This window comes from Macrotis lagotis, chromosome 2, assembly GCF_037893015.1.
Source record: "Macrotis lagotis isolate mMagLag1 chromosome 2, bilby.v1.9.chrom.fasta, whole genome shotgun sequence".
In the NCBI taxonomy this organism is placed as follows: Eukaryota; Metazoa; Chordata; class Mammalia; order Peramelemorphia; family Peramelidae; genus Macrotis; species Macrotis lagotis.
The window spans coordinates 45,664,037-45,688,541 of NC_133659.1; the positions used below are offsets into that span (position 1 = coordinate 45,664,037).

Genomic DNA, 24,505 nt, shown 5'->3' on the forward strand with positions numbered 1-24,505 from the left:
CCAGTTTCAGGAATGAAGACACCTTTCATGAATGAGAGAAACATACTGTTTTTAGGAGCTATGAATATTTTAGTGTATTCTTTTGCATTTGTGTGCACATATGTATATGTGTGGCATGGGTACCCAGGTCAGCGGTCCCTGAGACAGAAGTTGGTGCACTGCTTGAACTTGGAAGTTCTGAAGTAAGACTCAGGCCAGTCAAGTGACCTCATGACATATGAGGATGAAACTAAATTAATTAGTGATCTCTGCACTACCACCCTGGGTGAGATAGGGACACTCAGTCTCAAAAAAAAAAAAAACCACACACCATGTATCCATCAATGTATTTAAATGATGGTTAGCAATTTAAATAAAGGTTAAAGGATCATGGATTTAGTTTTGAAAGGAACCTTATAGATCATGGAGTTCAACACCCTCAATTTTACAAATAAGGAAATTGGGGTCCAGTGAAGTTAGGTGAACTATCTGAGGTCACTCAGAGACAGAATTCAGAAAACCCATCTTCTGACTTCAAATCCAACACTATTATTTCCCACTTTATAATTATCATACCTTACTCTTAACCTTGCTCCCATTACCTTGTTTGCCCTAAGAACTGAAGGAGGTAGAAAAACTGGATAAACAAGCTCATTAAATCAGTAACTTAAATTTGACATACAATTCCAAGTCACCAAGTTCTGGCCTGATGCTGACTCTATCTCACCTGTGGTATAAAGTAAATGAGTTTTTAAGACTTAGCTTTTTTTTCCTCACTGTACAGAAGACTTTCCCACTGATTTTCAAAATCATCATCAGATCGGTCTTTAGAGGTCATCAAGTCCAACTCCAACAGTTGACACCGGAGGAAATTGGAGCCAATTCACTTGTCTAAGATCCACTGGCAAGGGCAGAGCTGGAATTCAAATCTGAATTTTCTATCTCCATATTCAATATGTTTCTCCATGACCCCATGCTTGCTCCTCCACTTTGACACCCCAATATTGTAGATATGAATATTTACTTTATAAATCTTTGGTTTTATCAATGTGGGACTCCTTTTTACCCAAAATGACAACACCCCTTTGACTTGGTAGATTCTCTGTCTTAGAGGTTGTGGCCTACTGAAAATTTGTCTTCTGGTGGCCAGTGATCTGGTGAGGAGTCTCTCCATTCTGTTCATTCAGTCCTTGAACTACAGCCACAAGGCATGGTCTATATGCAAAGTCTTTCCATCTTGCAATTTTTAGATTCCAGTTATCACTTGTGACACTCTCAGTCCAAGTACCTCCAGTCATAATGAGAAGGACTTCAGGGGGAGGATATGGGGTATTACCAAATACCAAAAAAAAGTCTTTAATTCAGGAAACCACATAATAAAACATCTCTCTCTTCATGACAAAGAGATGGGAGATGGCTAAGAAAAGAATGTTGGACACATTGTCAGATACAATCACTATGTTGATATCTTTTCTTAATTTTTATGGTCACTCAGGGTTCAATTTAGAGAGAAGTTCCCCTCCAACCCAGAAATGACAGGAAATGACAAAAGTCATTCATAAAACTTAACAAAGATCTTTAGGAGAAACACTATCATTTTTGCATTTAAGTAGAAAGTAATAATAATTTTAAACATAACTAACATTTATAAAACACTTTTTAAAAGTTTATATAGGGTTTACATAGATTATCTTCCATAGATATTATGTTCCCATTCAAACGTAAGCTTCTTGAAGGCAAGAACTGTCTTGTTCTTTTGTTGTATCCATAGCAAAATGCTTTAATCATTTCAAGTATCCATTTTGTTATCTCATTTGCTCCTCACAAGTAATCACCATTGGACAGAGGATTTTCCTGACTTCATTCAATAGGCCATGCTGCCTCTGAAGGGCAGATTTCTCCATGTGAAATAGCCATTTAGGAGCAAGGATAAAGCAGATCACAGAATCTCAGATTTGACAAGGACCTGGAGACCATCTCATCCAACCCATCTCCCCTCTTTAACATACTCAACAATTAACCTTTGAAAACATTTCATGCCCCATTGTCACTGGGGCAGTCAATTGCCATTTTGGATACTGTGAATGGCTATAAATTTTTATTTACATCTAACCTCAATTTTCTTCTTTACTCCTTCCATCCAAGATTACGTTACAATCTAAGATATACTGTTGTTGTTTATGCCCAAACAATCATTTCTAGGGAACTCTCTGAGGAAATGCCCTGTGGGACCAAACAAAATAAATCTTCCCCCTTTTCACATTATCGCCCATCAGATACTTGAAGACAGCTATTATGTCCTTTCTAACAAGAAAATTAGAAACAATGTGCAACTAACTGATTTGTAAAGTACAGAATTAAATGACTTAGTTGATTGTGAGTTAAGACATAACATATGGAAGCCCCATTGGGAAAATGTAGGATGACTTTTTAAAAATAAATTCTCTTTGGAATTGCATTGTACTCGTTTGATCAATGCAGTCTCGGTCCTAGTACAGTGATTGCTCAACTCTGTCTTCCTGATGACCCTGTGCCAGGACAAAGGACCTTGTTTGTCACCTGTCTTTCATCTGCCATTACTAATAAGATCCCCCCCCTGCCCCCCCCCCCATTAGTGGAAAGAATAGTGCTGCCAGAAAAGAGAATCCATCAAGGTAGTAATATGGCCTTTATTGATCAGGGCAAGAAAATCACTAAGACCTGCCCCAAAACACAATGATAAATATTAATACTATGGGAAAGCAGTTCCAAAACAACCTGGGAGAGCCGTGCAGACACTGGGAACTTCCTAAGAAAAAATGAATTAACAAACTTTCCTCATCTTCCAGTCACAGAAGGTTGGGAGACTCAGTATTTCTCTATTTTTTTTTTTAGGTTTTTGCAAGGCAATGGGGTAAAGTGGCTTGCCCAAGGTCACACAGCTAGGTAATTATTAAGTGTCTGAGGCTGGATTTGAACCCAGGTTCTCCTGACTCCAGGACTGGTGCACTATCCACTGTGCCACCTAGCCACCCCTCAGTATTTCTCTAAATCTAACTCTGACTAGCCTTTTTATGATGACAGAGAAGGTAAATCAAGTAATCCTTGGAATATGGTGGCCATAAATACTTTGGGCTTGTTGGTTTGTAAAAGATATATGGTGTAGATCTCTGTTTCCTGAGGGAACAACTTACAATTCATTTTTCTAATCGTTTTCAAGTTTAAAATATGACATTAGTACACTCTCGGTCGATATTACAGATTTTATACTTTTAAACTTTGTAATGTTTTGGAAGGGGAGACATATGCAATGATAATGGGTGGGTTATACTATCTCATAAATCAAGATATTAAATATCACAAATACTCTTCCCCCAAGTTGTTATTTAAGTTACTAAGATGGGCAAAGAGGCAGCTCAGTGGGAAGGGTAATAATAGCATATTGGTAGGTAGTTATCCAGAAAAGGTTTGGGACTGAAATCTGCACTTATCTCCTAAGTTTCTGATGAAAATTTTCACTCACCAACTTAATTAACTATGCTTTTAGAATACTGAATATTGTGTGATTATAATAATCATGAAGTTTAGCCCCCCAAAGAAGAGCTGAGAAAACGAATCTCTGCTCTTTGCAAGGATGTACTAGCAGATAGGTGATGTTTTAGCTAATCCTGACCAGCTACTCACAGGCAGCTAAAGGCTGAGGGATGACAATACAAATACAAGCAGAAAAGGATAGCCCCTGCCTTCAAATAGCTGACATTTTAATGGAGGAAGACAATGCACAAAACGATGGAAGGCTGGAAGATGGGGGCTGAAGGTACCCAGCAGGGGCATTGCTATTCCAATGTATGAAGTCCAGGGATGGAGTGAAGTCATGGTGGAGAAGGTCCAGAGAGTGAGGAGGGAATGAATACGTTGATTGGCTAGGGCGGATGTTCTGGAGGAACCAGCTAATCATGGAGTTAAGGGGAAGTGGGAAGGAACAAGTATTTCCGTAGAATTTTTTTATATAGAACTTAACTTTGTAGACCCTGCTCATCTCATTTCATCATTACTACTATGTTGTGACATAGGTGAAATTATTATCTCCATTTTCCAGGCAAACAGAACTTAAGAAAGTTGCTCAGTCTTTAGCTAAATTTGAACCTGGGTTTCTCTCTGACACCAGGCCCAGTGCTCCATCCATTATACCACCCAGGTACCTCTTGAGGCAGGGAGGGGAGCAAAGGGACTTTCCAATGTATGAAGTCCAAGAGCAGGGGTAAAGCTTCCCAGATGAAGAGGTTTCTATGGCAGGAGAATTCAGAAACTCTATGGTGATTGACATGTTGACACCATAGTTGTAGAGAGGAAAATGGCTCCCAAGACCAGAGGAGAAAAGTGACAAGATTCCACAATGCAACCAATTCAAGTTTTTGAAATTCTTGGCAAAGTTCCTAGCCCTCCCCAGCCCTGCTCATCACACCCGCAATCACCTGGTTCACTTGGATAAAAATAACCTCCTTAGTTTTTAACACGTTGTTGAATATATACATTCAATTATACAAGACATTATGACAGATGAACACACTATATGATTATGCAAATCGTTCTGTTCAGGGATCTCCTGCATACTGACAACAAGCCAGATGTGAAACACCGAGACATGAGCTCCCTTAAGACACCTGCTTGCTGAGATCCTGCTTCCTGACAAAAGTTGGTGCTTGGGGCGGTTCTCCCCAAACTCCAGTCTTTGGGGGACAATATGTTGAGCCCCCCCCCCAGAGATTTCTCAGTTAAATCTATAACAGTGCAGGAAAAACTGTTCTAACCAGCCTCACCAGTGAAGCAGAGGAAGAAAACCACATCTCATCTAGCCCACAGTGTTCAGCTGGAGTCATTCAAATGAGACCCTTTCCCTCTGTTTTCTGCTGTTGTTTTTTTTATTGTGGTTGGTTTTGGTTTCTTTAGCCATACCTGTGTTTTCATTGAGGCAGATGGGTAGTGTGATGGATAAGAGCTCCTGGCCTGGAGTGAGGAGACACTTAACATCTGTGTGATCTTGGGCAAGTCTCTTAACTGCTGTCTGCCTCAATTTCCTCATCTCTAAAATGGGGACAATAGTATTACCCCTTCCCAAATTTATTGTAAGGAAAAAGTGAGGTAATGTTTGTAGAGTATTTTGTACACCTTAAAAAGAAGTTCATGATTGTTCATTTTTATTATTGTTCTTAGTTGTTAGTATTAGTAAAGGGAAGACCTGGTGAAAAAAAACCCTGGATCAATGCAAATTCTCACCAGTTCTTAGAGAGCTGTCCCCAACTCTTAGAACCTCAGTGACCTTCCCAAGGTCACAAGGTCTATGAACATCAACAGGACAAGTGAGATTTGTCTTAATGACTGTACATGATAGTAACATACATGCATGTGTGGAGATAATCTATATGATAAATGTATGTACATACAAATATGTCTTCCCTTTGACATATATAGTATACTTAGGATAGAGTATACTTGAGATATATGTATAATATATCTATAGAGATAGAGATGTAGATAGATAGATAAATATATAAATGTAGATGTAGATAAAGAGATAAGAGATGTAGACGTCGATGTAGCTAGATATAGATTAGATAGAGATATAAAGAGATATCTCTTAACTGTGTGACCCTGGACAAGTCACTTTGCCTTGTTCACCTCAGTTTCCTCATTTGTAAAATGAATTGGAGAAGGAAAAGGTAAAGTGCTCCAGTATCGCTGCCAAGAGAACTTCCAATAGGGTCATGAAGATCTGGCCATGGCGGAAATAACTGTATGACACACATATGTGGGTATGTGTATGTATAATATACATGCACATGGTCATTTTGCTGTTTCCTATTAACTACAATTAGTAGTAAGGTCTCTATAACCATTTCTGTCTGTACCTGGAGGGAGAAGAGAGAAAAGAGGGGAGAAGATATATATATGCATGCATGTATATATCTCAGATGTGTGTGCATATAGCAGATATATACTTACACATACATACATCTACACCTATGTATGCATACATAAAATCCCATTGGAGCCCCACAATTCAGTATGAATGAGTGTATATATACATATATATTATATATATCTGCATATATAATATATGTAGATATGAACAAGGATACATGCATATTGTGTTAAGTATATTGCACACATGTATTTACACATATAAATATGCAGATACATGTATATTGCAGTTAGATATAGATATCGAGGTAAGGAAGAAAATATTCACAACTGTTATTTACTGTTTGTTAAGATCAATGGAAAAAGTAGTCAGACCAATTTGAAACATCTCATCAGAACCACTAGGAAGTATTTTAAAATGGGACTCTTTTTACAATTATTATTTAGAAGTTATCCTCTTGAGCATTGCTCTAACTAACAAACTAACTGCTCTTTTGATTCTTTTCAGATATAGAGATGTCAACATCTGTTTCCTCTTCTTTTATCTCCACCTGCACACCTGCACCCACAGGTAGAGTCTGAGAAGGGCTATCATATACTACATGGAAGGCTGACCTCACTCTCAGGAAGACCTCCGGCACAGACTGGCCACGCTGTGTGTCTCTGGACAAATCATTTAATGTCTCATCAATCCGGGAAACTCTCCAAGACCATAAGCTGCAGACCGGGTGTGTATCTGCATTGGGAGAAGGCATTTCCTCACTAGAAGTTCAAAATATCAAGGTTGGGGGGGGGGAGAAGAGAAGGGAAGCATACTTTAGTTAAAAGTAGATAGCTTCAAGGGTTAGTTGCCCACTACAGTCTAAGAACAATGTGTTTTTATTCCATTTGTTTGCCATTATGAATGGTGAAATCATTCTCTGCCCACCCCCACCTTTATCCCCCCCACACATATTCAGCTACAGATTTCACTAAAGAGCTCTTTGTAGTTCAATCTATATATTACAGGCATTACCAAGGGGAAGCAAAGTTGTTCTAGAATCGAATAGGATTCTCCGTAGTGAGTACAATCTAAATATACAGGTTGTCCCAAAAGTCTTAGTGCAGTTTTAGGCTTCAAGATCTTAATACTGCACTAAAACTTTTGGAACACCCTGCATAACAGACATTACCAATGGACAGCAAGTTGGCTCCAGCATTGAATAGGGCTCTCTGTAGTGAGCACAATGTAAATATATAGGTTGTCCCAAAAGCCTCGGTCCAGTTTTAGGCTTTTAAGATCTTAAAACTGCACTAAGACTTTTGGGACACCCTGCATAACAGGCATCACCAATAGACAGTGAGTTGGCTCCAGAATTGGATGAGAGGAAGCAATGAGGCTGCATCACATTTGGGAAATTGCATGGTGATTTCAGATGGCTCCTTTCCCCAAAACCTTATCTCTGTAACATCAATATTCTTCCCCGATGAGGCTGTGTGACTGCCAATGATGGAACACGGTGAACTTGAAGAAAAACAAAATTATAAGTAATTTAAAAGGCAATGGAAAAACTCATGGTGGGTGTAAGTGGGTTGGAGTCTACTTGGAATTATGACTTACTCATGAGAAGTGGCAGGAAAAAAAAAAGAACACATATGACCCTGGAAGCAGGAAGGTCGGCCAATGGTGGCAATGAGACAATGGATTGTCAACACAAACTGTGGGATATTTCAGAAATCCACAAGAGGAAGACCCCCTAGGAATGGAACAGATCTTCCATGGGAGATTTAGGGGGAAGGCAGAACTACAATTTACCCAGAATTAGAATGTGTGAAGGAGGCTGCAATTTGCACCTTTTGTCTCATCATGAAAACAACACACTAATAACATTTCAAGAATGGGTGAAAAAAAATCTTGCTTTTAACTCATGATGAAACATTAAGAAATCAGAAAGCAGAGGGATATTGTCACAAGTCACGAACATTAGAGTGGGAAATTCTATTTTCAAAGCCATTGGAGAACAAGGAAATTGTAAACTAACCTCCAACAGCAGTTAAAGTGTGAGTGTGTATGTGGGGGAAATAATCATAATAATCATAATAATATTAATAATAGCTAGTATTTATATTTATATAGTGCATTAAAGTTTGCAAAGCACTTTAGAAATATCATCTCATTTGATCCTCACCATAATCCCAGGAGATGGGTGCTATTATTTTCTTCATTTTACAAAAGAGGAAACTGAGGCACAGAGAGGGTCAGTGACTTGCACATGGTCACGCAGTTAATAAGTATCTAGGGTTATATTTGAAATTAGGTCTATTAAGGTGATTATAATGATCAAATACTTTATTTAGATCATTTATAATGAGGAGTTACTTTTTGTGTCCTTTGAGGGGGGAAATGGAAAAAGGAAAAGAAGCTCAATCATGTAAGATGAAGAAAACTGAGCAGATAAGGTAAATATGAACAAATACAATGATTCCCCATTCAAGACATAGTGAAAAACTACTGAGTATGAAATGAGAAAATCTGGAATCAAATTCTAATCCTGTCACTTACATGACCCCAGACCTTCCATTTAACATCTCTGTGTCTCAGTTTTTTCAACTGTAAATTGAGGGACTAGACTAGATAATTTCTATAGTCTCTTCCATATCCAAAACTTAAGAGAACTATGCATGCATAAACACAAACGTACATACACATACAACACAGATGGACACACATAAAGTGTCTGAGGTTTAATGAAATCATACATAAGAATGATAATAATTACTGTACAGACTGCATTTCTAACTTTGGTATATGTTATTTAAACATATATATGCACTCATATGATTGGACTTGTAATTTCATTAGTTTAGGGAACTCCTGGTAAAGAGATTCCCTCTACCAGTACAGAACTGCAAATGCTCTTGAAGTTTATTATCCCAGAGAATAGCCTTAGAGAATGATTAAATGACTTGTCCAAGGGTTGCACATCAATCTGTTAGTCAGTCAGTTAATTAAGCACCTACTTCATGCTGGGCAAGGAGACACAAATAGGGACACAACTAAGCACTGGGAACACAAAGAAAGGCAAAAGATACTTACAATCTGATGGAGGAACATGAGCCATAAAAAAGATGCTGAGAAGGCGGGGAGGGGAGGGTACTTGACTGGAAGAGTGCAGTTGAATTGGAAATGACAAGATGGCCCTGGGCATCATCTTTAAAGGAGGATCTGAGGAAAGTTCTCCAAAATCTGCTCTCTATCCTCTCTAATCAGAAGAAGGGAAGGGCCACGGGGACAGGGAGAAGGTGTGAGGTTGAGAGTTGATGTGATTTTACAGAATTTTGCAAGAATGTGGTAAAATGTGTACACTGGTTTATGTCAAAGTCTATGGTCTTTACCTCCATTCCTCTCATCACTTCTCAATACTCTGCAGTTTGATTTTTCAACTTCATTGCTTAAATGAAATTGCTCTGTCCCAGGTTACCAATAATCTCCTAATTAATAAGCATGAGAACTTTTTTTTTGTTTCTCCATCCCTTGTGACCTCTCTGAAGCTTCCGAAACTATTGCTTTCTTTTTCCTTTTGGATACTGTCTCTTTGGATTTTGATGATTCTGCTGTCCCTTGGTACTCCTCTTCTCTATCTGGTCAGTCTTTTACTGGATCATTATCTGGATCACATCTCCTAAGCATGTCCTCTGTAAATGTGATAGATCATTACATGGAAAGGAGTTCTCAACTTTTTCAAAGTGGTTGACCATAGAAATTTGATTGTGTCCTTATGCCTCACTGCTCTATTCATTTCACTCTGTATTAGTTCATACTAGCCAGGATTCTCTAAAATAATTTATTTTAACATTTCTTACAGCACAATAATAGTCCATTGTGGTCATATGCCATAATTGGTTTGTTCATTTCCCTATCTTTTTTAAATTTAATTTTTAATTTTTTAATTTTTATTTTAAGGCAATGGGGTTGAATGACTTGCCCAAGGTGACACAGCTAGGCAATTACTAAGTGTCTGAGCTGAATTTGAACACAGGTCCCCTGACTCCAGGGCTGGTGCTCTATACATTATGCCACCTAGCTGCCCAATAGCTGGCCCCCCCAAATATCTTAAGAGGCAATCTAAGATATTTCCCTTACCCCTCCCCTATTCTCTGATTGTCCAGGATTAGAGAGTATGTTTTGCTTACATTCTTTCTTCCCTGGCTTTATCCTTCCTTTTAACCCCTCTCCTTGACATCTCATCTCTACTTTGTGCCCTGTCATTCATCCAGTCAATACATATTTACTAAGTGCTTATGACTTGAGACAAGCCTCAAGGGGCTTAGTCTACTGGAGGAGATACTATCAAACTCTATACATGTATGAGTGTGTTCAGCATTTCTGTGTCTAACTCAAATAACTGTGAGATTTGGTTAATGCCCATTCTACCCCAACCCTGCCCTCCATGTTTGAATACTCTCTTCCTCATATGTCAATTATAAGAAGCACCAAGTTCCACCTTCTTCTTGTTCCCTTTATTCTTCTTTCCCTGGCCCTCATTCATTTCCCTTGTTACCTTGGTAATGAATAAACACTTGGTTCTTCTGCCTCTGTTAGAATGTCAGCATTATCACCTAGTTCCTTCCAATTGCTCAAATAGATTTACTTTTCTAGGTTTCTCTGGACCCTTGAATTTATATTTCAAAATTCCTACTCAGCTCTATTCCATTTAAGATTCCATTTTCCCCCTATAAGATTACACTTGGTTTTTCAGGTTATTATTGATTATAAACCCATATATTTTGTCTTTTGGAATTCTGCACTCCAAGACCTCTTCTCATTTATAACTACCACTTCCAGGTCCTGGATAATACTGTGATTCCTTGGTACCATTTCCCCCCGCCTTCGAATGTTTGCAGTATTTTTCCTTTGATGTAAGGACTTTGGATTTTGGCTATGATTCTCCTTGGGCTTTTCTTTGGTGGGGAGAGATTCCTTTCAGGAAGTGATTATGGAAGAGTCTTCCAATCTTTATTTTGCCCTCTGATTCTAACTGAACTGGGCAAATGTCATTTATGATTTCTTAAAGTATCTAGGATTTAAAAAAAAAAACTAATGTTTTTAGGGAGTCAACTCTCATTTATTTCTTCAGCATTTTTTGTTCTTTTTTGAACCTTATGATTTTTCTGAGATTAATATGTGAAAGTTGAATGATCTGCCCTCATTAAGAGAGTCATATTTTCCAAAAGTCCCTTCTTATTACTTTTTCATACACAGTGCTCTTTCTCCTGTTTCTCTACCTGGATCCTGGACATTCCACATGCCTGAAATGCATTTCCTTTTCATCTCCGAGTCTTAGATATTGAGTCAAACTTTGAGATTCAGCTCAAGAACCATTTTCTGTGTGAAGTTTTTTCTGAAAGCCAAAGATTCTGGTGCCCCTCAACTTCCAAAAATATTTTCCCCCCTGTATTGACTTCATATGCTTATGGATGGATGTGCTATCTTTTCAACAGAAATGTTTAGTACCTATATATTTATTCCCTGTGGCTATTAAGGTTCTCTAGATGCTCCTTTTTTGGGTGATGACACTATCCTGATTATATTACAAAGTCTTCAGAAAGAAATCTGTACCCCCTTTAAAGGGATTTGATCTGACCAACCACACTAAAAAGAGCAAGTAGATGAAAAATGTCTACTGTTTTGTTTGGATTTTAATCTAATTTTAATTGGATTATTTATTTTCCAAATTTAATTTGGAATGAGAACAAAAAGGGCAGATGGGTAAGTAAGTTGGACCCAGTTTATTGAACAAGAAGATAACAGGTTCTCTTGCCTTTGGTAACCTGTGAAGCTCCAAACTTCTCATGAAAGCAGACGTCTATCTTTTTCAAAGGACTATTCTACTGGTGGCCCCATACATATTGGGCTACAAATGGGCTACAAATGTCACTGAAGAATTTAAAAAAATGAATATAACAGAGTAAAGGAGAAGTATACTATGAAGCTCAGTCACAACATATAACCAGTGAGAGCTTCATATGAAGAACAAGAGTAAAGGATGACTTCAGGGAATCAAGGGTACAATAAGAAGACATGTGGCAAGAGAGGGTATGATGGATGGTTGACCAGAGTATTTCACTAGCATCCTCACAAAGTTAGCATTAAGCAAAGAAGGATTCCAGCCAATTGGGTGGACCCCCTGGGGCAAAGTTACAGAAGATATAAGCAAGAGTCCCAGAGTTGGGTATAGATAGGTTGTGTCCACATTGGTATGATTCTGTGTCACTGGAGGAAGTTTCTGGATCAATAGGTTCACAGACTCCACTGGATAACCCCAAAACCCTCAGGGCCCAACACCTAGTAGGCAATAAATACTTCTGAACTAATTAATTCCTTGAAAAATTCAGAACTATTAACTCAGGGACACATCTTCATGATTATTATACACAAGGAAATGAGGCAACCCGCAGCTCAAATGAATTGCTCAAGCTTTACAATCCAGGCCATTCAGGGTAACATTAAACATCCATGTCATTTTAGGATGGGTTCAAGTATTACTATCATTCTTCACATCAATAGCAAATCAGAGAAGAAGCTAAGAATTTGAGCAATTGTAGGTCTATATTAAAGGAGGTATGGTTTCCAACAGAAGGGAGAGAGTATTCCTACTTTAATGTAATAAAGTGTTTTAATCAGTGACCCCACTGTTCCAAGAACACTGAAAAACTGGAGCACATCTAAGAAGGGCAACTGGGAATGTGGGAAGACTAGAAATCCTGCCATGTGAAAATTGGTCCAAGGAACTAGAAATGGTTAATCTAGAAAAGATTTTGGGAACCAGGAGTCAGAGATTAGGTTGGGGAGTTGATGGCTGTTGTCTTTAAGCATTGAGGGGTTGGGCAGCTAGGTGACTCAGTGTCTAGAGCATTGGGCTTGAGTTCAAATCCAGCCTCAGACACTCACTAGCTATGTGATCTTGGGCAAATCACTTGACCCTGGTTTGCCTCAATTTCCTCATCTGTAAAATGAACGGAAGAAGGAAATGGCAAACCACTTCAGTATCTTTGCCAGGAAAATCTCAAATGAATCAGAGAGTTAGACACAACCAAAACAACTAAACAACAACAAAAATTTGAAAGATTAACAAAAATATTATTCTGCCTTCGTTGCAGAAAGCAAATCTAGGTATGATGGGTAGAAGATGAGAGAGAGAGATTAAATTTTGATGACAGAAAAAAGTTTCCTAATTAACACAGCCATCTCAGAAAGCAATGGGCAGGCTCAGGAGAGGACAAGTTCTTTATTATGGAATGTTATCAAGCAAAGACTGAATAACTGTACTTGTCAAAGATATTGTAGAAGAGACTCTGGTTCAAGTGAGGGTTAGACAAAAATTATGTCTGGAGTGATATCCATTAGATATATTTATATCGATCTTTGTAGCTATATATAAAAATAAATACATATATACATACACATGCCTATATATGTATGTATAAACAAATATGCCATATGCTATAAAATATAGATGCTATTTATCATAAAATATTATATGTAAAACATAAATATAAAATGTTTTACAAAAATATATTTATATATACATAATACTACACATTTTATTTTATGCACTTAAACCCTAATGCACTTAAATTACTCATCAGATTGACAAAGGAGCCCAGGAAAGAGGTGAAGATTAAGAACCCTTTTTAGGGTTAGTGTCCAAAGAATTGGAATGCTGGTACTTCACATGCAAACTACAATAATTCTTCTTGGTAAAAGATAGGAGTGAGGTCTTCATCTATGAGGGAAGTAGATGAAGAGAATCATAGACTCCTTGATCTTGAGTTATAAGAGACCTTAGAGGTCATCTAATCCACATTTTAGTTTTGATAGTCCTTTGGTAAGAATGGATGGATGGATGTATGGATGGAGGGGTGGAGGGATGGATGGATGGAAGGATGGATGGATGGATGGAGGGATGGATGGATGGAAGAATGAATAGAGAGAGGAAGCCTGTCTTCACTGGGGAAGAAGATCTAAATGCCTTCCAGATAATTCCTTTCACTCAATGATATCAGATTCATCTTCCAACCTTAAAAAGTAGAGAGATAATAACACAGTCACGGTCTTGCATGATTTTTTTTCAAGATAGATTTCCCCCAACAAGGAAACATCTTGGTATGTCAGTTTTGTAGCCATAGGAGCTGAATTCAAACCTCTGGAAATGATACTTTCTAACTATGGACAAGTAATTTTAGTTCCCTGAATCTGTACCCATTAATACAACTTGTACCACCCACCTCACATGGTTTTGGAGAGGGAAGTCTTTTACATAGCACAAATGGCTTGTCAATGGAGCAATGTCATCTTGATATATATGGGCATGGCTGCAAGTCTGAGTAAGCCAGGTGCTATTCTCTTCTTTGCAGAGAAGATTAAAAACCTACAGTGGCTATCACTTCGGAAGTCCCAGCAGTAGGGCTGGCCAGGATCAGGTCCAATCTAGTATGCATCAGGGAAACATTTCCCATTTCTATCCCACATCTGGTCAGAGTTTTATAGGTACTAAATGGGCTATATCTTGTACAAGCTGACTGAGGTTGCATATTTCCCTCTAATTATGGACAAGCTGTGAATGCTCAGCATCATCCCAGCAAGGATATACATTTTGTAAATTCACCCTATGCATTTGACAGATGGGTATCTGACTGACTTCTAACTTATTTGGGCAGTTAGCTAGTTCATAAAAGGGCAGCATGCTATAGAGGATAGAAAGCCACCAGAAGATCTGAGTTCAAGTTCTGCCTTTTAAACATATGGCTGGGTGACCCTGGACATGTCACTTGACCTCTGAGTGCTTTAGGCCAGTGGTGTCAAACTCAAAGAAAAAGGGATTCTTGTGAAGTGAATATAGACTTAGAAAATCATAAATTAACATCATCTACATGGTGTTGTATTTTACTTTATTTTGTTAAACATTTCCAATTACATTTTAATCTGTTTCCTTTGGAGTTTGACACCTCTGCTCTAAATTGCAGAAAAGGTACAATTTGAATCGGCTGAAGGAATTTACTCAACTGGGAGGTCCCTTCACAAATGAAACATAATTGTAGTCCTTTCTCCTAATCCTAAGTATTATATTTCTAGATAAGGATAAAGAGAAGACAAAGTGGAGGATTTAGAGCCAAGTTTGAAATACTCCAAAAATAGGAAAGTATACTGTGTCTCAAGTCGAAGGTCTTTGGGTTCAAATCTTGTCTCTGATGCAAATTACCTGTGTGACCTTTGATAAGTCATTTAACCTCCTTGGACCTCAGTTTCCTCAACTGTAAAATTAGTGGATTAGAAGACTTCTGAGGTCCCTTCAGACTCTAGATTGCAAATCCTAAAATCCTAAAAATCTAGATGTAATCCTATTTCAGTCTTTGCTCTGACCGGACCACATTTGATCACAAAAGTAATGAATTTAGTCCCAGGTTCCATATTTTAGGAAGCTACAAATGTTTAGCCTGATGACAGGTATAACTTGAACTAGACAATTTCTGAGACATCTCTGAAATTCTGTGTTTGCCATAGTTTCATCTGAAGCAGAGAGGACTCAGTGGCTTGGTTGCACATGAGCTAGTTTCTAATACGTTGGAATTGACCTTTAAACTAATTCCCAAGGGTGTTTAGATTAGACTAGACCCTGTAGTTGTTTAGAGAAAAAGTTAGGGGTACCATTTTGATTGGAAACATTCATTCTAAGGGAAGGCAACCATCCCCTTGATAACTTCTGTCACATTTTAATTTTCCTATATTTCTTGAAATGGCAAAAATAGTGGAAAGACCAAACGAGAGTCCCTAAAGCTAGAATGGACTAGGACCACCCTTTAAAAACTGAGGTCATGGGGCATCTAGGTGGCACAGTGAATAGAGCACCAGCACTGGAGTCAGGAGGACCTGAGTTCAAATCTGACCTCAGACACTTAATAATTACCCAGCTGTGTGGCCTTGGGCAAAGTCACTGAACCCCATTGCCTTGCAAAAAATAAACAACTAAAAAAACAAAAAACAAACTGAGGTCAGGCCCTGATAGATGACCTTGATGGCCCTTTTGTGTAGGGACCCCTAGTTCTCCCAAAGCAAATAGCCAAATTCTTCCATTTGAATGACTGGTGAGCCTCCAGTTATGTTCCAGTCTTTGTATTGCCAGTCACCATGATCCATACAGTAAGTCAACCTTGTATCTGTTGATTGTTCTCTCCTTAAACTCTCTGTCTCTGATCTCGGGGAAAGGAGTGAGAGGGAAGGTTGCACACTAGTCCCTAAATGAGCAAGGTGCTAAAGAAACAATGTTTATTAAGCTTATTTTTATGCAACTTCTCTGAGGAGGAAAATGTGCCTTCTGTGCAAACACTGTGTGTCTTCATTTAGAAGTCACAGCTTCTATTACATTTAATTACTTTTCTCTGAAACCTTAACTCAAGGGAAAGTTTTAACAGAATCCACAGGAAAAAGAAATGAAATCAAGACCACCCTCCTGGAGCTTACTCTCACCAGTGTAGCAGAACCCTCACTGTATCTTCAGATTAATTTCTAAATGAAGTCTAGTTAGCTGTAGCCATAAACACAACCTCCAAATCCCCCTATCTTGGGGGAAATTTTTTATTCTTGAGTATAAGATACAACATGTAGTTTTTTTTAAAAAAACACATACATATATATATATATATAATATGCATATAATATATAATATTTATTATATATTATATCTATATGTCTATATACACATAAATCTTACACGAGAAATGCAGGGATTTAACATGAGACAAGAAAGTAATATCAAGTACTTTCAATCGGTCAACAAACATTTACTAAGTCCCTAGACATTGTGCTAAGCAATGTGAAAAAATAACAAACAAACCTGTCCTCAAAAAGTTTACATTTTGGGGGCAGCTAGGTGGCGCAGTGGATAGAGCACTGGCCTTGGAGTCAGGAGTATCTGAGTTCAAATTCAGCCTCAGACACTTAATAATTACCTAGCTGTGTGGCCTTGGGCAAGCCACTTACCCCCATCACCTTGCAAAAACTAAAAAACTAAAAAAAAAAGTTTACATTTTTGTCAAGGGAAACATTTGCACATAAGATAAGATGAAACAAAGACAGAGTAAAGGCAAAGGACCTGGATTCGAAACCCATTTCTATCACTCACCTCTGTGGCCTTGGACAAATCACTTAGCCCTCTGGTCCTGAGTTACCTCACCTGCCAAATCTGAGGTCCCTTCCAGCTACAGCTAGGATTCCGTGGATTTTGGAGGGGCCATTATCAGCTGGGGGGTCAGGAAAGATCTCATGTGGGATGTAGCTTTTTGAGCTGAGCCTTGAAGGAAATGAGGGATGCTAAGAGGCAGAGGTGAGGAGGGAGTGATTCCAGGCAGAGGGGCATGACCTATACAAAGGCATGGAGACAGGAGATGAAATGACCTATGTGAAGAATAGGAAACAGACCAGTTTGGTTGGAGCAAAAAATGTGGGAAGGACAGTAATGTCAGGGAAAAAAAAAAAAAAAAAACCAAAACAAACCTGGGAAGGGAGGATGAAATTTACAATGTGACAAGTAAAACACTGTATACAGTTGATGAAATTTCAGACAAACTAGGATACTTTTAAAGAATTTTTTCTGTAGCTTTTTTCTTCCCCCTTTTCTCCTCCCTTTTCTCCATGACCATATCTCTGAGGGTTACAAAGTGGCCAGTTTCATAAAAACTATGATTCTCTTCCTCCCTCCCTTGCTCCTTCCCTGTCACTCTCCTGATATCCCCACAAGCCTTCCCTGCATAATTTCTTTGGGCAGGATAAGTTCTATTTTGATAAGCAGACTGCAAGGTCGACAACTCCCTTGTGTTCCATTTTAGTCAATCTAGCCCCCAATGTCTTGGGGCTAGAATATAGAGGAAGTAACTGAAAGCAGGAGCTGGTGGAAGGTGAAAATCTAAGAGTCACTAGTCACTTACTTTGGGACATCAACAGAGCCATTCTCCTTGTTTTCCACGTCAACTGGGTACATCGGAAGGCCTCGATCTTCTCTTATTCCAGCAACTAATCAATAAAGTGGGCAGTGGGAGTGGAGAGGGGAAGGGGAGAGAAAAAACCAACAATAACCTTATGTTAATACCTAGAAAGTGAGGAAGCAAAATCATTTATTCAGTATCAGAAACATCAAACTGCCATTGTTGTGAGAATAAATTTCAGACCAGCTGAATTATTTGAGGAATCCCCATTTCCCTTAAAAAACTCTAGGGAGCTGATTGTGCTCCAGCAGAGGGGTGAAACTGCTTATTGGTGCTTCTATATGAACTGGCACTCCTAGGCAGACCTCTAGCAAACACTTCATATCCCAGAATTCAAATATGTGTTGTGTTCATAAGTACAGGCTTCATAAAGTGGGTGCCAGAGCCACATCAGTGAGTCAGACAAGGGAGAAACAATAGCAACTGGGATCTTCCCTCCCTCCATCTCCCTCCCCCAGCATTATGGTATTTTAATTCAGTATAACTGCTTTGCGTTCCTCCCAAGGGATTCCTCACACCCCCTTCTCCTAGCAATGCAAAAAGGTTCCTTCAAGTTTCTGGCAGCAAATATTCCCTTCCTCACTCATACATGAAAGCCTCAAATGCCAATGTATAAGATAGACAAGCTGAGGAGGGAGCTGTGAGCTCACAAACATATCAGGGAAGCCTTAGCAGGGTTGAGGAGAAAGGGGCTTATCCACTTGACTAGAACAACCTCCTAGGGTCTCCCATCGCTGTTCAGGGGAGGTACATGAAAGGAGATGGGGAAAATCATAATCAGCACCAGTAACAATGAGTCAATCAAAAAATAAACATTTAGTAAAACTTTTAGAAACTGCCCCAGAAAACTAGTTTTCTCTCTTTGATAGTGGATATATTTGCTTAAAAAGAATTCCACTCCATTTGCTTTATACTGGAATACCCCTTCTGAGAGGAATGGTGCTGTGGGTAGAGGGGTTCCACCACATCCTTTAAAAGAGATTCATTTGGTAGACATCCTGCCAGAGAAGAGAATGCTTCCCCCACCCCACATCCTTGAAGAAATAGCAAATCTTGTTGTGAGTGGGGGTCTTCTTTGTTCTATGTATGTAAATACACACAGATAAAACTTTTAGTTAGTAAAAAAAAACTCCTCTCATCACTTCTAAGCATTTGACATCATATTTATCAATACACAAATACCTCAATACAGAAACGATCCCAAAGAGATAAGTTTGCTTGGCCAACCCCAGAAGGAAGATTTCATTTCATTTGGAAACTGATTACACAGTCACCATTTTCTAAGCATCTTTAGGAAAGAAGGGATAAGAGGTGTCTGGGATGAGAGTGGGGATGGGGGGGGGGAGGAAAGTGGGTTTTTTGGCATTTTTTTAAAGTATCCCTCACTATAATGCTGCTATTCCCACTATATTGTCATTTTTCTGGGGGGAAATTATTTTTTTAAAAAAAGGTCAAAAACCAAACCTACCTAGAAGCAACTAAAATGGAGCATAAAAAATCAAAAACAAGCTTGTCAACATCAGCCCAAGAAACCCCAATGTTTTCTTTCATAAAGTGGGTTGGCAAAGGAATTCAAGAAGGAGGCACAATTTGACACAGTGAAATGAGAGCTGACTGGCCCCGAGCCAACATGACGTTGGGACTCCCATGCGGAGCTGCACCAACTGCCTTCAGTCTCATGGCTGACTTTTTAAAGCTACAGTGTGCTTGGTGCCTGCTCACTTGGGCTCACTACCCCTGGCAGCCTCCTTGGGGTGGGAGAGAAAGAGACAAAGTTCCTGGGGGTCTTCAAACTGCAGGGGCTTTTATTTTTTTGGTACCTTTCTCAGAAAAGGGAAACACAATACATTGATGAGTTTCACTTTTTCCTTTCCCTCAAAACATCCTTTGATTATTATCCTCCTGGACTCCAAAACTGAGGTTTCTGGGTCTTTTATAACTGCGAGAAACCAAGTGAGAGGACTTGGCTTTAGTGGGGAGCATTGGGATGGTGAAGCTGCCATCAAGTAGGAAGCTCTCTTTGAACCTAGTCCTTGGACGAAGTTCTCAGGGCTGAAGTTGAAGCAATATTTCTTGGTGGCTAGAGCATGGTCAATTAGCAAATCCCTAGACATGACTACAGGAACATAACATGTTTTCACAGTGGAGGCACCCATACATAGAAATGGTTAAGCTTTATGCTTCTCTCTATTTCTGTCTCTGTCTCTATCTGCTCTCCCTATCTTTCTCTGCCTCCCTTCTCTCTTTCTGATCTCCCCTTCTCTCTCTCTCTCTCTCTCTCTCTCTCTCTCTCTCTCTCTCTCTCTCTCTCTCTCTCTCTCTGTCTTTCTGTCTTTTTTATGTCTTCCTGTCTTTCTCTGTCTCCCTTCTCTCTGTCTGACTCCCCTTCTCTCTGTCTCTCTGACTTTGTTTCCCTGTCTTTTTCTGTCTCCCTTCTCTTTCTCTAACTCCCCCCCATCCTCTCTCCACTCTCCCCTCCCCCTTTCCTCTTTCACCCCCCCCCCCCCAACTCCCATAAAAAAGATTCCTTGGCAGGATGCAACTATCACAAACTCAAGCAGGGAAATATAGGAACTTGTTACAGAAATGGAAACTATTAGTTATGGTTATCTATTTATTTAATCTTTTCCTCACATGACACCGGAGACGTGATATCCCCAACTCATGCACTCTAAGCACAGGCATGGCAATTGTAAAAAGCTCAGGCCAGGCTGCTTGCCACTAATGAACACTCAGAAGGCAAAACTGTATTTTTAGACAGGGCCCTGGATAAAGAGGGTGAATTACCCCTATACCACTGAAGAGATTTGGGGTGGGGGGAGAATCACATGCAAAGAAATGAACAGACTTGCTTTCTGTCTGCCAGTGTCTAAAGCCAACAGGAGCCCTTTAGAGGGGACCCAAAGTTAACCCCTGAATTTCAGTAACCCAGTAAAGCTCTTTCCCCTCACCTTGAGAACCATCGTCCTCAGGAGGGGAAGTTGCTGCTTCTTAAAAGAAAACTGTCAGTCCATCGCATTGACAGAAGCCACCTTGCTCCCCTTCCCCTCTCGGCCCCTCTGCCACACCCCTCCATAATTCAATAAGAAGTCCTTGCCAACCCTGGAAGCCCCTATTTGACCTGCCTGAGGTGGAAGTTCTCTCCCCAGCACCGGTTCGCCTCCGACGTGGCCTGGATCAGACGCCCTCCAACCTTCTCCAACTAAATCAGCTGGAGTGGACTGGAGGAATTTGATTGGGGCTTTAAATCCTGGCAGATGACAGATGGGGGCTGATACCTACAACTCACACAAAGCCAGTCTGGTGCCCAGAAGGGGAAAAAAATCACTTCTGTGCACCCAATAGCTCACCTACTACATAGGAAGAGAGACAGAGAGAGACAGAGACAGAGAAGAGAAAAAGTTCGGGACACTAACATCTAGCACACACATACATTTACTCACATGCACACATACTCATATACTCACATATACACTGACACACATAAACACATATACTCGCATACACACATTTACTCATAGCACATATAGACATACAATCTCACACATACATGTATACTCAAACACATATGCCCATTTACTCGCACATACATACACACAAGTACTCACATACCACATATACCCACATAGACACTCACACACATTTACTCATATAAACACATGTACTCACACACATACTCACATTTACTCATATATACACACATACTCTCCTACACACATTTACTCATATACACAAATACACACACATATACACCTGTAGTCCCATACACACATTTACTCACACATACATTTACATTCAGCTACATACACACATACCCATACAGCACATCCACATTCATACACACAAACTTATATACCAACAAAACCCACAGAGAAAGAAATGTATTGTGATGACTGACCAGGGCAATGACCATTACAAATAAGTATAGGGAAGGGGGGAGGGATTTTCTCCTCTAAACTTGCCTGTTGGGATATAAAGTTTGTCTTTTGAAAATCTAATAGAAAGTATGAATTTCAAGGTGGTGATAGAGAGAGCCAGAAGGACTTGTTAAAGAAAATGAACCTATATGTAGGCAATTATTGTAATAATACAGATGAAGACAATTCAAAAAACAGAATTCAGGTCAAACACAATAAGTCGATGTTGCTTCCAATTCACTGAGGCTAAGATACATCCTTCCTTTTAATTAAGAAAAGATAAACTCTTTAAAATAGAAAGTTCTATGTGCTGTCAGTTCTCATATTGGTCTGTTGGACACTTTTCGTTTTGTTTTATGGTAAAAGTCCTATGGATGGAGGGGGTTATTTATTAGAAAATTTATGATGTATATAAATAAAACATATCAATATTAATAAACATTAAGGTTTCAGATTGTTTAACAAGAAGCAAATTCCACTTAACAAAGTGTCAAATGAAATCTAAAGCAGGAGGTCTCCGGAATCAGCTGGTTTCTAACTTTGGTGATGAGCTAATGTTTCAAAATCCAAATAGCTTGGGGCTCACCCACCCCATTACTTATTTCTTCCAACAAGCTATTTAACTTAACCTCCCAATACTTAAAATGGAAAAAAAGTTTGTAAGGACTGTGACTGTGCATGTCTTGGTGTTTGTGTGGGTGCGGACAGATTCTGCACCCTCAGTGAGAACTCATTCACAACCCTCAACACCCAATTATTCTTGTGTTACTGAAGTCATTTCTGAGATCCATCAATTCACAAGAGATATGACTGAGTGTAGAATTAGGTGGGAAAAGTGCTTTTTTTCCCCACCTGAGTAAAAAGTACTAGACGTTAGTTCTCGCCCCCCCCACTTCTGTCTCTGTGACTTTGACTCTGTGTCTCTGCTCTCTCTGTCTCCTCTCTCTCTCTCTTTCTCTTTCTCTCTCTCTCTCTCTCTCTCTCTCTCTCTCTCTCTCTCTCTCTCTCTCTCTCTCTCTCTCTCTGTCCACTACCTTCCTCCACCCTTCTTCTCCATTAAAAAGTCTTCCCGGACTAGATACTATATCAGAAAAGTAGCAGAAAAAAGTAATTTGGTCTTTCCCCATCTAAGTGAAAAGTACAGGATGTTGGTGACTTTGTATCTTTCTCTCTCTGTCTCTCTCTCTGTCTGTCTCTGTCTGTCTCTCTCTGTCTCTCTCTTCTGTCTTTCTGTGTCTGTCTATTGTCTCCCTGTCTGTCTTTCTGTCTCTTCCTATCTGTTTCTGTGCCTCTTTCTCTATGTCTCTATCTCTCCGTCTCTCTGTGTCTTAGACAGTCGGTCTGTCTCTCTGAGTGTGTCTGTTTCTTTCTCTTTTTTGTCTCTCTGTCTCTGTCTCTCTCTCCGTCTCTCTGTCTCCCTCTCTCTCTTTCTGTCTTTCTGTGTCTGTCTGTTGTCTCCCTGCCTGTCTTTCTGTCTCTTCCTGTCAGTTTCTGTGCCTCTTTCTCTATGTCTCTCAGTCTCTCCGTCTCTCTGTGTCTCAGGCGGTCGGCCCGTCTCTCTGAGTGTCTGTTTCTTTCTCTCTTTTGTGTCTCTCTGTCTGTCCTCTCCAAAGTCTTTCCCCGGGCAGGGAAGGCGTCCTTCCAACGCGGGGGCAGGCCCCTAGCAACCGCCCAGCTACGTTAAGTTCACCGGGAGCCCACTTGCAGCTCTCCAAGTGGATGGAGCGACCTTTAGTGGAGAACGACAGATGTCCCATGGGGGGGGGGGGGGGTTGGGGTCCAGGGGCACAGGGGGAGGAAATCCGAGAGGCCACGGAGGTGGCAAGAGTGGGGTGGGGAGAAGTGGGCTAGCGGGGCGGGGGGGGGAGAACGGCCAGACGCGGTGGTCCTCGACTCCGGCCAGCTGACAGCGCTCGGGGGAACAAAGAGAAAGAAAGTTGAGGCCGGGCCGCCCCAGAGAAGACTCCCTCCCGGGGCTCGGCCGCCCCCTCCCCGCCCGCGGCTCTCCTCGGGCGCATCCCTCGGGGGCAGCATCTCTCCGGGCAGCGGGGCAAGTTCTTCCCTGGATCCCGGGCCCCGGGACTGAGGAGTTGGGGGGGGCCGGGGCAGGGCGGCCCGCCTTGGCTGCGCTCCGCTCTGCCTGGGGGGCCGGGAGTGGGGGGGGCTGGGCCGGTCCAGGCCCTCCCCAGCCCCCCTGGAAGCCCGAGGGTCCAGAGAGCACTTACCTCTCCTCATGGCCGGCGGAGTGAGTGCTCCCCACACACACACACACACACACACACACACACACACACACAACACACACACAAGACACACCACACACACACACACACACACACACACACACACACACACACACTCTCACACACACTTCAGCAGCAGCCCAGGACCAGCAGCAGCCACATGTCCAGCTCCAAATACAATTCCCTCCGGCCAATGGGCCGCGATCTGCACGGGAGCGTGGCACCCTGGGACTTGTAGTCCCGGGGGAGGCGAAGGCTTGACTCTGGAGCTGGAAGTCCGAGAGGAGTGGGGGAGGGGAGAGGAGGGAGGGAAGGGGCAAGACTAGGGAGTGGGGGAGGGGAGGCTGGGGAGGTGTGCTGCAGAGGGGGCGTGGCTGAGGGGAGGGTATGCAAAAAGGGGTGGAGACCAGTGACAACTCCAATAGAAGCCCCCCCCACATGTTG

At 40.6% G+C, this 24,505-nt stretch overlaps 1 protein-coding gene across 3 annotated transcripts in view; it reads right to left on the bottom strand.

Annotated features, from left to right (window-relative positions):
- Positions 1 to 24,116, bottom strand: part of LOC141512684 (sterile alpha motif domain-containing protein 13) — a 49,559-nt gene extending 25,443 nt beyond the window's left edge. The window contains exons 1-2 of one of the 3 annotated variants that reach the window (XM_074221804.1): positions 24,044 to 24,116; positions 17,845 to 17,929 (exon numbers count right to left, since the gene is read on the bottom strand). In XM_074221804.1, coding sequence (XP_074077905.1) covers positions 17,845 to 17,929; positions 24,044 to 24,053 — 95 coding nt within the window. In that variant the 5' untranslated portion in view covers positions 24,054 to 24,116. Of the gene's footprint in view, positions 1 to 6,495; positions 6,798 to 17,844; positions 17,930 to 19,369; positions 20,319 to 24,043 lie in introns of those variants that run through there. The other 2 variants (XM_074221805.1, XM_074221803.1) reach the window with 2 other exon arrangements.
- Between the last annotated feature and the right edge of the window lie 389 nt (positions 24,117 to 24,505).